The 12588-nt window shown below is 40.9% G+C and overlaps 1 protein-coding gene across 4 annotated transcripts in view; it reads right to left on the reverse strand.

Annotated features, from left to right (window-relative positions):
- Nucleotides 1-902: 902 nt before the first annotated feature.
- The window catches only part of CHRM3 (cholinergic receptor muscarinic 3), a 2422098-nt gene continuing 2410412 nt past the window's right edge, over nucleotides 903-12588 (reverse strand). For all 4 annotated transcript variants that reach the window (XM_085612342.1, XM_085612343.1, XM_085612344.1 and 1 more), the window contains one exon: nucleotides 903-4384. In XM_085612342.1, coding sequence (XP_085468468.1) covers nucleotides 2566-4365 — 1800 coding nt within the window. In that variant the 5' untranslated portion in view covers nucleotides 4366-4384 and the 3' untranslated portion in view covers nucleotides 903-2565. The remainder of the gene's footprint in view (nucleotides 4385-12588) is intronic.

Below are 12588 nucleotides of genomic sequence, written 5' to 3' on the forward strand. Positions count from 1 at the left end.
TTATAAAGGGATCCTATTCTAGGTGTTGTAGTACTACGCAGTAAATTAACAAATTCCACTTCAGCAAACCCCGCAGCGCCCCCAGCTTTCCTATTTAAGAAGTCAAATATAGAGAGGTATTTAAATGCGTCTTGGCTTTTCAGTTTGAATTTTGATTGCAGGCTTATAAAAGAGTTTACCCCCTCTGTGGTAATAAGGTCCCCAAGCTTCACTATGCCGGCTCTAAACCAGTCTGAAAAATAGGATTTTTCGAACATAGCAGGAAGATTAGGGTTGTCAATAGTGGGCTTTCTCAGAGTATTGCTATGGATGTGGTGATCTAGAGATAGGGTCTTGGAATCATATTTTTTTTAATTGTCGTGATATACACTAATTTTGGTCCAAACTATTTCAAATGATCAATCAATCGTTAGCACTATCGGTCCACATTACCCCTTCTGTTAAATTGGTCTGATTTGATTCTTCAATAGAGGTCCTGCACTTGTCAAAGTACCAGCAATATTTTTTCTCTATAGCTATAGCAGTGGCTAGGTCCCTAATTCTCCAGAATTGGAAGTCCGATAAGTTACCTTCGATTCATCATTGGCAGAAGAAGATGGTTAGGATATATATCTGGGATGAAGCATATGCCAAAAGTATAGGGTCCCTTCGTAGATTTGCAGCGACCTGGTCAGGGTTTTTTAACAATTTATTCTAGATTGTTTGGTGGCACTCTCACCCACTAATGTTCTTAATCGTTTCTACTATGCAGGTCTTATCTCTTTTAGACGGAAACTAATCTTTTGTATTAATATGAATGTTATTGTTTTTTATTTTACTCGATTGAAGAGTGATCTAAGATTAAGTTGCTACTATCGATTTAATTTATAATGGCTGCTGCTCTTTTTTTCATTTTTGTGATATTTGCACTGTATTTCTGGTTGTATTGTTGTCACTTTATCCATGTATGGATTGCTCCATCGGACAGATTTGCTCAATGAAATTGTTTTCTTCTTTGCATCAATTGTAATGGGTGAATCCACTCAATAAGGTTTTTTTTAAAAGTAGCCGAGTGCTTTAATGGGGTTGGTGAAACCTCTTCTCTAACCCCTAATCGTTTTTTAGTTGCAAATTTGGCACACGAAACAACATAATTTATTGTTTTCACTTTATAGAACTTCATACAATGGGGCAAACAACACAAGGAGCTGTTTGTTCCTGACTGTAATTCATGACACCATAGCCTACAAACTTTATTTTAAATAGACATTTTATACAAGTCGTATAAAAAAGTATTCTTTTTCGATACCAACAGTATAGCTAACTTTTAGCAACATGAAAGCTAGATACATTAGAAGGTATTCATAGGTCAGGTGGCCCCTTTATGAATCACTTTAAAAGGACATTACGTTTGTACTACTTATCAACATTAAATAAACGTTTGGTGATGTATAAATATTTTCTTCATATAAACATAACACAAAACTGTTAACAGTTCATCTACACAGACACCATTGAATTCACTTCCACTGTAGTCAAAATCATCTGTAAACACCATCGGACACTGAATACAAAAAGCAGCTTGTACACCAGTTCTGTGTTCACAACACTGATGTGATATGACAAAGGAAGTACTCTTTGCAAACCTGTGCCGGCAACAGAATTTGGTCAGTTCGAAGGATAGTACAAAATGATCTTCCAAAAATGTGAATATATATGGAACTTAAAACATCACTCAAAAGCACAGCATTTTCTTGGATGCAAAGTGCACACAGTATAATACCAGGAAACACTGTTGGTTACAAGTGTAAAGCCCTTATGTTCCCTTTAGAGTTCCCAAGAGTCACAAATTGATTGGAGGTTGTGGTTGAATCGGTCTTCCACTGCTATATAAGCGAAAACAAGGCCAAACCCATCAGGCAGGTAAACATGTGTCTTTTTAAGGTAGTACCTGTCCCTTACAAAGAGGAGTTTCTAGGGTAACAGAATGCGTGTTTTGTATTTGTGCATATTCAATGCACTATTATGGAATAATACATTTTGGAGTCCCATTTTCCTTCCGGGGTGATCTGCTTCCGAAGAATCTTTTGCTTATTTCCAGAAGATTCTGCATGGCGAGAGCCAGAATGGATCCCAAGGAGCAAAAGACCGGAAGATCTCCTTTATCAAAATAGCTTTGCCACATGCATACACATGACAATAGAAACATTGGAACTTGATTTCACTTTGTCTTGTCTCGTTCCGCCTTGTAGAGGAACTTCATGAATTCCTCAATCGAGTAAAGACAACTGTTAGTGAGACAGGCTTACCTGAGATCCCAGAGTGTAACAATGTTATAAACTGTAGATGGAGGGCAGATTGGGAAAAAAGAGGTACATAACATTTTTTTTAATGGCAAGGAGCAGTTTTTTTTTTCATAATAACATTTTGATATCTTTTTTTCCAAACAAAGTTGCAACATACATACATCTATTGAAAGAATATAGGAATCTGGAACCTGCTCTCATTTTTCATCAAGAAACACACTGTACACTGATAAGTCTCTGTCCCAAAGCCTTTCCCCCTCCTATCAGACTGTGATATATTTTAGGAGGCTTGGCGAGGGCTCCTTTTGTGAAAAGTCACAGACTGCCTCTGCTGATACTGCTGTTTGCGCCTTTTTCTTTTGCCGCACTGGCACAGCAGAAGCATCTTGAAAGTGGTTCTGAAAGTTTTGTTACACAGTGCGTAGCACATGGGGTTTACTGTGCTATTTATGTAACAGAGCCAGTAGCCCAGGTTCCAATATGTTTGGGGGATGCAACTGTCACAGAAAGTGTTCACAAGAACCATAATGTTGTAGGGGGTCCATGTGATGATGAAGGCAAATAGAATGGCACTCAGAGTCTGTGCTGCTTTCTTTTCTTTGATGAGGGACATTCGTTTCCGTTTGGTGATCTGGTTCCTTGCCTTTGCCGCAAATTTTTTCGCCAGCACAGCTTCCTTGAAAGAGAGAGGGAGGGGAGCTGTTCCCTTGGTCACTGAAGAGTTGAGCTGTGAACTCTTTTCCTCCAGCCCTGCCGGTCCAGTCGGAAGCTTGTGGAAACCTTTCTGGAGGCTGCTTCCATCTTCTAGGCTCTTCTGAGAGTGCAGCTTCTTCGGCCGCCGCTCTTTGGCCTCGTTGTCTGATTTTTGAAGCTCGCCGCCAGATGCATTCAGGTCATCCGAAGATGGTAGCTTGGTGGCGTTCAGCATCGAGCTGTGGCCGGGCAACTTGAGGACAATGGAATATATAGCCCTGGTCTGCACGGGCATGTCCTCTTCATCGGAAGAAGCGGAGTTCTCAGCAGAAGCGTTTGCGTCATTGTTGTTCCAGCTGTCGCTGCTGCTGTGATCCTGGTCGGCTTGCTCGGCTTCAGGTTTCCAGCTCTTCAACATAGGCCAGAAGTTGCAAATGCCAAATTTCCTCCTGGAGGAACGTTTAATGCTCTGCTGTTGCTGTAATTCATAACTGCTGCAGCTCCTGGAGCTTCCGGTCTTGCGCATGAAGCGCACTGTCTCAGCTTTGGTCCCAGAGGCCTGCAGTCCAGCCAGCTCTTTGGTGCGTTTCTCTGTCTCCTTGTAAATCCTCCAGTACAAAATAGTCATAATGGTGACAGGCAAGTAAAAGGCAGCAATGGCGGTCCCAAAGGTGATAACGGGCTCTGTTAGGAACTGGATCGAACACTTATTTTCGGGCACCGTCCGACCACCGACAAAATACTGCCAAAACAAAATGGCGGGGGCCCAAAGCACGAATGAGATTACCCAGGCCAGGCCAATCATCATTCCAGCTCTCTTAGTTGTTCGTTTCGCTCTATATGTGAGTGGCCTTGTGATAGAAAAATATCTGTCAAAACTAATTACTAGAAGGTTCATGACGGAGGCATTACTGGCCACATAGTCAATGGCTAGCCACAGGTCACAGGCCAGGTTGCCCATAGCCCAGCGGTCCATGATGATGTAGGTAGTGGAAAGATTCATAGAAATGACACCAATAATCAAATCCGCACAGGCAAGGCTCAAAAGGAAGTAGTTGTTGACTGTCTTTAGTTGCTTATTGACTTTGAAGGCCACTATCACCAAAATGTTTCCTATGATGGTCACCAGGGACAAGATGCCGGTGAGAAAAACAATCACCACCACTTGCCACACTGGATGCCCACCAAGAGGATCAGTGCCATTGCTTTGTAGTGACTGATTTGCTTCTACTATTTTCAAGGGAAAACTCTCATTCATGTGCGAGCGGTCATAGTTGCCAAGTATTGCTGCTGTTTCATTGTTCTGACCAAAGAGATCTGCAAAGCTGTCCAGGAAGCTGAAGTTTGAGACGAGAGGCGAAGATGTACTGTTAATAGACAGGGTCATTTTGACTCACTGACATAATCTGCAGAGAAGAAAAAAATAATAAGTTTTACTAAATTAGTATGGGACAAGCCCAACATTACTTTTTCTAAAATGTTTTACAACTTGATTTTAAGAAATCTCAAACAGCATAAGTTATGATGTGTACATCTGCTGATTTCAGTTTAACATCTGTTATGCATACAAACACCATAAATGGTTTGCAAAAACCCACAGTGTTGGAATTTACCAGGTGCAATAAATACCTCGAACCTTTTCCAGCCTGCTTGTAACTAGGGCATTAAACCTAATCACTAAATAATTTACATGAGCTAAATGAAAATTAATGACCGCACAGGCCAAAACTAACCTCTATCGAGACACCCGCTCCAAAAATCACATTACAGCATAGAACAGTTCTTTGTAGTTCACCACTTATTAACCCCCTTACACTCAGGCCAGAAACCCACATTAATCAATGAATATTCCATTAAAGAGATACACCTCACAGAGCACACCATTGACACCTCTAACAGTCTAGCAGACAATCATATAGTACCTGCATAAAGCATGCCCAAGTGAAGATTATTCAGAGATCAATTATTTGTGGTCATTTCATGACAAGCTCAATAAAAGTGGTCCCATTTAATGGTAAACCCCATTGTCTCCTCTATTATTAAGTCTCTCTTCCTTGGTCCTGAAGACCTACTTCAGGCACAGCTCTCAAAAAACAAAAGTAGTTGTCTTTTCATTTACTAACTGCACCAAATCCCTGTATCAATGGTCTTTGATACCCTTAATATATTCAGTTTTTAAAACTGACCAGTGTACTGATTGGATCTGAGGAGATGGTGCAAGATGTCACAAATGTGTCCGCAACTGAATGAAGCTTTATAGGAGAGTTTGCGACTAGGTGGCATTTGACTGAGCTATATACTTTGTTTATTTTCCTTGAAAAGTGTTATACTATTGCCTTAAAGCCTGCTGCTAAGGACCATAACAGTTGTTAACAGCCCTGTACTGTTGTTATAAAATATAACGAAGGAGAGGGCCTTTAACAACTGGTATAGATCAAGGCAGAAGGGCAATAAGGCTATTAAAACTTACCACTCAATGTTAGGGTTTGCTTATTCCGTGTTGTGCATGTCACCACAGAATGATGCATGTGCCATCCTTGGTGACGCTCCACGGGGCAGCATTCTGTGTGCGACAGCTGGCTGTGGCAGTGATGCGGAACAGACCTGTTTCCTCAATACTGTGCCCAAAATAAATGCCTTACTCAAAACACGCTCCCAGTATGATATATGCCTGACCGAGGAAAGTGTGCACACAACAATTTGGAGACGAGTTGAACCTGTATGACTTTTCTCGACCTCAACCTGATTTACAAGGACTTTTAGACCGCCTTGGGGAAAGCCACAGTGAGGTTATTACTGCTTGGTTATCTCCTGTCTTTCACCGGTAAGGGAGCTGCGGGCAAAGGTGTGTGGCATGTAAGAAACATTGCTGAGCTGTGTATTTCACAGTTGTGTGCGGTTACTCAGCCACATTTTTTGAGCAGCGGTGCATAGAACCCTGTGGAGAGCTTGCGCTGCAGACTGCGTTCTGACATTATTATGGCTGCTGGTCCTTATGGGTGCTTGAAACGCGTCTTGCATAGGGTTACACGATGTGACGCTACATGATAGGGCACCATCTTGGATATGGGATTATCGTCCGATTGCTTCAGCGTGTAGTGCAGGCCGATGGAAGGTCAAATAAAGGCATTCAAAAAATTTTACCAGCCTGTCGTGCTGACAGGCACTGCTTGTTAGGATATGCCCAGACCATGACTGAAGTTTTTTCGAAGCCTACCACTGGTTGGCACAGCTTCACTGAGATGGAGGAATCTGGTTGCAAGCTGACAGGCACAGCTTTAGTTACAAGCTTGTCATGTGAGAACTTTCATGTGTACTCAGCATTCAGGAAACAGGTGAGGGTGTTGACCCTTATTTTTTTTAACTATTATAATTACATTTTTGCTGCATTTTTCAAGAGACATTTTTATGTCTTAATACTGGGGGTCATATTTGCTAAGTGAACACTATATTGGGAGGAACACTATCAGGTTTCCAGTTTAGCTGTTTGGTAGCATACTTACAATGGCTCAATAAAACTTTTCAATTAGTTCTCTACATGCATTTTGGGTGTCAGAAACGGAGCCATCAATGAAATGTGTGGAGTGGAAGGACTATTTTGTGAACTATAGGGCAGTGGATGAGAGAGATAAAATGTCACCTGAAGAAAATAAAAGAATACTCTTACACTCATTAGGCCCTTTAGGATTGAAGAGGTACAGTCATATGCCTAGGTTACTGTAAGTGGAGATGACAATGTGTTTGTGGCTGTGCTGAAAGACTTGAATAAATAATTTGCACCTAAAGTATGTATTGGTATCATGAGATTCAAGTTTTTTCAACGCAAACAATGCAAAAGAGGATCTGCTGATGACTTTGTGGTTGAATTGAAGAAGCTAGCCATAGATTGTAAATTTGGTATTCTACATGATGATTTAATTAGGGACCAACTTGTCATGCATGCTAATAATCCAGCTTTCCAAGAACGTCTTTGGATCAATGGAGATTCACCACTAGAATATGTATTAGCAATAGTATGCAAAGCAGAGATCTTAGGTAGATGCGCTACAGAATTAAAACAATCTGAGAAAATGATGGAGTGTGTGTGTAAAGTGTTGACACGTAAAGTGCAGAATGACCAGAAGAGTCACTACAAGGAGAAACGAATGGGGAAAGAAAGAAGATGTTACCACTGTGACAGTAAAGAGCATCTAGCACATTGCAAGACGTGTCATGCGATTAGACAAATGTGCAGTGTGCGTTGCATTAAGGACCATATATGAGACTGGAAGCCATTGTGGAAGTGATACTGAGGAGGAAAGTGAAGAACAGAACACAGTGTAATGAGCTTACAAGATAAGATTGTTTTGAAAATAAATGAGGAGAGTGCCAGAGGGAAGCCGGAGTGTGATATGTCAATTGGGGAGGTTTCCATTAGGATATATGCAGATTCAGGTTCTAATTTTAACATAGTCAATGAGGAGGTGTGGAGGAGTAAATCTGTGTAAAAAATAGGATCACACCTTGAAAAAACAGACATTAATCCAGAGAATAACATGGGAGAAAGGATCGATATGTTAGGTTTTTGGTGGTTGTCCTTTGTATTTTAGGGAAGACATGCAAGATGTAAACTGTATGTGGTGAAAAGAGGACCATCAGTACTAGGTTGGCAGGATCAAGGGAAGTTACACATTGTCCTGGATCAGAATAGTACTGAGAAAGTGTTGGATATAGGAATTTCTTTGAGCAAGGCGGTGGTGTATAGGTTTCCAAAAGTGTTCAGCAACCATCTGGGCGTGGTGGATGGTTTTGAGCACAAGATTGTTCTAATGGGAAATGTTACTCCCAAAGTACACAAACTAAGAATGATACCATTGATGATATGTGAGGACGTATCAAAGGAATTGGATAGACTAGTAGAGATGGATATAATTGAACCAATAGAAAGTTCAGAGTGGTTTTCACCAGTTGATCCGCGCAATCTGAACAATAGCATTATTATAGATGGTTTTCCTCTTCCAAAGATCACATAAACGGTTTCATGTTTTAAGAGGGTAATGAGGTACTCTACCATAGATCTTTTATGCAGCATACGTCAGATTCCCCTCACATCTGCATCCAGGAACCTTACGGCATGAGGTGTTTTCAATTTAAAAGGATGCAGTTTAGACTGGCATCAGTGGCAGCCGTTTTCCAGTGTCATAAACTGGGAAGGAGGGTGGAGTGATGTTTTTTCAGGATGATATCCTAGTTTTTGGAAAGAACAGGGAGACACATGATGAGAGGTTGTGGAACGTCCTGAGTATACTGGAGTGTAAGGGGCTGACTGTAGAGCTGAGCAAATGCAAGGTTGCGGAAAGGAGTGTAATTTATTTGGGGCATACGATTAGTGAAGGGGGCTTAAAACCAAACCATCATTGATCAATGCAATAACGGGAGCCCCAGCGCCTGACAACAAAGATGAGGTGAGATCGTTCTTTGGAATACAGTGCAAAATATATTTCAAATGTTGCTGATAATGTGTATAAAATCAGACAGCTACTCAAGAAACATGTGAAGTTAGTGTGGGACTCGCAGTATGAGGCAGGGTTCAGAAGCATCAAGCGTGATTTGGAAAAAGTTTCTGCTTTGGGTAGTTTTGACCTTGGGTTGGATTGTATCATAATAACCGATGCTAATAATAGGGGGGTTGGGGCAGTACTTTTATGGAGGTATGCTAAGAGTGGTGAGCGGATCATTCTGTTTGCATCTAGATCACTGTCCCAAGCTGAGGAGAAATATCCCATTATTGAGAAGGAAGCTTTGGCATGTGCATGGGCTTTGGAACATTTTCGTGCTTTTGTGTGGGGTAAATAAGCCACCATTAGATGTGACCACAAGCCCTTAGTGAAACTTTTGACAACAGAAGGAAGTGTTACAGCCTCTGCTTGGATTGTGCGATTGTCCATGAAAATGAAAGATTATGTGTATTGCATTGTGTATGTTCTTGGTAAGAACAAGAAAGTGGCAGATTGTTTATCCAGAATGACTTGCCTGTTAAAAAAGTGGGAGCACGATCCATGGAATGACTTTAAAATTGTATTGATACATGACTCAGGCACACCTGCTATTAGGAGAGAGGAGTGGGAGAAGGAAATGAAGGATGATGTTTTGCAAAAGGTTTTGAAATACATGTAGGAGGAAGGAACAGTTAACCTTTTTTGGGAGGTCAGGTAAGAGGTGTCAGTAGATAAAAATGTGGTTCTTGGGGAAGGTAAGGTTATTCCCCCATGTGGATTACATGAGGTAATTTTGAGCCTTTGTCATGAAGGACATTTTGGTGTTGTAGGAACCAAATCTGTAGTCAAGGAACTGTTGGCCTGAAGTTGGTAGAGGTGGTGGAATAGTTTGGCAGCTCCTGCAGGGTGTGTTCTTCGGTGGACAAGTCAGTAAGGACATTGAGACTACCCATGTGTGAATGCATTATTCCTGAACAACCTTTGGAATCTGTTGAGATGGATTTATTAGGTCCTGTAGGGGCTCTACAGGAGCATGTGATAGTGCTAATGGACCTTTTCCCAAAGTGGCTTGTGGTGGATATGGTGGACAAAGCTGATATTGCCACGGTGTTGGAGTTCTTAGACAGAGTGTTTTGGTCAGAGGAGATTCTTGCCACACTGTTAAGTGACAACGGGGTGCAATTTGTTTCAAATGTCGCGTAGGGGTGAAATACAAAACCATGTCCATTTATAATCCAACTGGGAATGGCACTGTGGAGAGATGTAATAGGGTGATTAAGGGAGTCATTCAGAGTGCGGTACGGAAACAGTGTTCGGAACAATGCGGTACGAAAGGCTGTGTGGGCATATAGAATCACTGCTAATGGCACCACTGGTCTGTCTCAGTTTGTGATAATGGTAGAAGCCTCAGTTGTAAGTTCACTCCGGTGTGGTTACATAACAGTGCAGTGAAGCATTGGTCACCGGATTCAGCTTGGAAGAAGTTGGAAGAGGCGCATATGAGAAGTAAGTGTTACTAGTGTTACTAGGACTCCACTTATCTGGTCAAACCTGCTTTTGTTAAAGTGGGAGATTAAGTGCATGTACGGAAACCCAACAAAAGTTTCTAAAGGAGAAAGTAAATTCCTTGAGCCAGAAGAGGTTGTGGAGACCTTGGAGAATGCGGTTAGACTCAGGAATGACAAATAGTTGAATCTTAAGCATGTTGCTTTGGGTTCAGAGGCTCAGTGGAACAATTGTGGAAAAGAGGTGGTGAATGACGGTGCAAATTCAATTTAGTTGGAGAATATAGTTGAGCCAGGAGGGGCACAGTCGAGGGAATTATTGAATGGCACGGAGGTCATACAGGGGATGCCAGGTGTTGTTTTGGAGGGTGTTTCTGGTGATAAGGGTGATAGTATGGCTAAAGGTATAGGAGAAAATGGAATGAGTGAGTCGGGTGTTGGGAAAAGGAAAAGGGAAGTTCCAGGATGGTTGAAGGATTATGTTGTTGGTTGACTCAAGTTATTGGGTTGTGAGCACAATCAGATTTGGATGATGGATTCTTCTTATATTGTTCTTGTATATATGATGATGTTTTTTTCCTCTCCTTTAAGGGGGACACAGGGTTATGATATTAATGTCTTGGTTATGTTATAAATGTTTTAGATAGTATAGATGGCAATGTATTCTTTTGTGTTGTGCATGACAACACGGAAAGAGGCATATGTCATCCTTGACATAGTGGTGCTCCACTGGCCAGCATTCTGTGTGGGGCAGTTTGCTGTGGCAGTGTTGCGGAGCAGACCTGTTTCCTGTATGCTGTGCTTAAAATAAAGGACTTACTCAAGACACGCTATCAGTGTGATACATGCGTGACCAATGAATGTGCTGACACAAGACTAGTTGAGGGTAGACTGTTCTAGAATGTTGGAGCAGAAAGTTTATACCAGTCATTATTAGCCATTTCATTGTCTTTCAAGGAGCTCAGAGCATTCACATTTTATAATATTAAAAAGTATAACAATATTTCAAATAACGCTGTTCTTTGCTGGTGCTTGCTTCCACATCAGGTCATCAGATCATCTACGTGAGTTGCATTTCGAACTGTTCCTACATCTCCTGATGTCTCTGTAAAAGGTGACATCAAACTCTGAACTATGATGCACAAGCTGCTTTTTCTATGGCTCACAGACCAGAACATCTCTTCATTCTGAGGTGTATCAAACTGGCTCCTCTGTTGTGAATGGATGAGGATTGCTTTTCTGAACAACCATTTAGCAGGCACAAACAGTAATTAAATCAAGGGGACTGGAGATTATTATCATTGTAAGGAACTGTTGCTAATGCTGTGGATCAATGTTAATTTAATTTCAATGACAACAGACAGTCGAAACAAAGCACTCTACAATTACTCTTTCTATTTGCTGTTTTTCTGTTATCCCCTTATGCCCAGAAGCATTTATCACATACCTCATTCAAATAAGCAGGGACAAATGTACTAATATGTGACACAAGGCAGTGCAGCAACCAAAGTTGTTGCACTTCCTTGCATTAAAAGGAAGAGAGAAAAAGTGTGTTATATCTTTGTGGCTGCCATCCGCTGATGCACACACCACTGCAACATAGTGCAAGGGTGTGTGCATTTTCTAAAGTGGAGTTTTTTTTTTACTGGAATAGGATCCTTTTAGTAGAAGAACTATCCATTATTACTTTTCACACTTAGTATATGTGCAGCACCATGCGGCACAAATGCAAAGTGGAAAGAAAATAAATGAGGACAAATGAAAACATTTCTTCTCGTTACACCTTCTTTGAGGAGATGTAACGTTTTGGTCTTATCCCATTTCTACAAATGTTGGTAGACAAGGATTTGGGTCAAAACCCATGTGTGGTTGTATGGGAATGCCCATGTACCACCCATAGAACTCTACCTTGATGAAAAGTATCACAAAGTAGCTTATAGCATGACTTTGCGTTACTTTAGGATACCTTTCAACACAAATCCTGGTTTGCATTGGATAGTAAACCAAGCCCTGCACTGGTTTTGCATCTCAAAAGTGGCGCAAATGGGGTGCAAAGCATTAGTAAATCTGGGCCCGAGGACAGAAGGGCAAATCTCACATTAGACTCATTAATGGAAAAAAGAGACTGCCTCTATGTTTATCATCTATCATCATCCTGAGATTTTAATTACAAGATCTGTACAGGCTGGTATGAATAGGTCACATCACACTAGTAATAGAGCTATAATCGGTGCATTGAGAAATCAAACTATTTTACAAGCTTGTGTACTCTAATAAATGCTTACTTTCATCAAGTTGAATTATAAATACAAATACATCTGAGCCATTATTTATCATTTAAGGTTGTGTTTTAGGAAATGTGAAATATGAACAAATAGTTAGAAATGTAAAACACAAAAACATGGCTCAACAACAAAAACGGGTATATAGCGCACAGCTTTACATGGTTAAAAACCAGTGCATGGTTTGAGAAAAAGAAACCCCCTCTAAGAGGAAGTGACAGGGTGCCAGATCTATTTAACAGACAGTTGCATTTATTGAGTTGAATAGAAACTGTTGATTAAGGTGCTACATATTTGGTCAACTTGATATTCCCAATATAACATTTGATTTCGACAATGTGGTTAA

This window comes from Triturus cristatus, chromosome 6 (genome assembly GCF_964204655.1).
Source record: "Triturus cristatus chromosome 6, aTriCri1.1, whole genome shotgun sequence".
NCBI classification, from domain to species: Eukaryota; Metazoa; Chordata; class Amphibia; order Caudata; family Salamandridae; genus Triturus; species Triturus cristatus.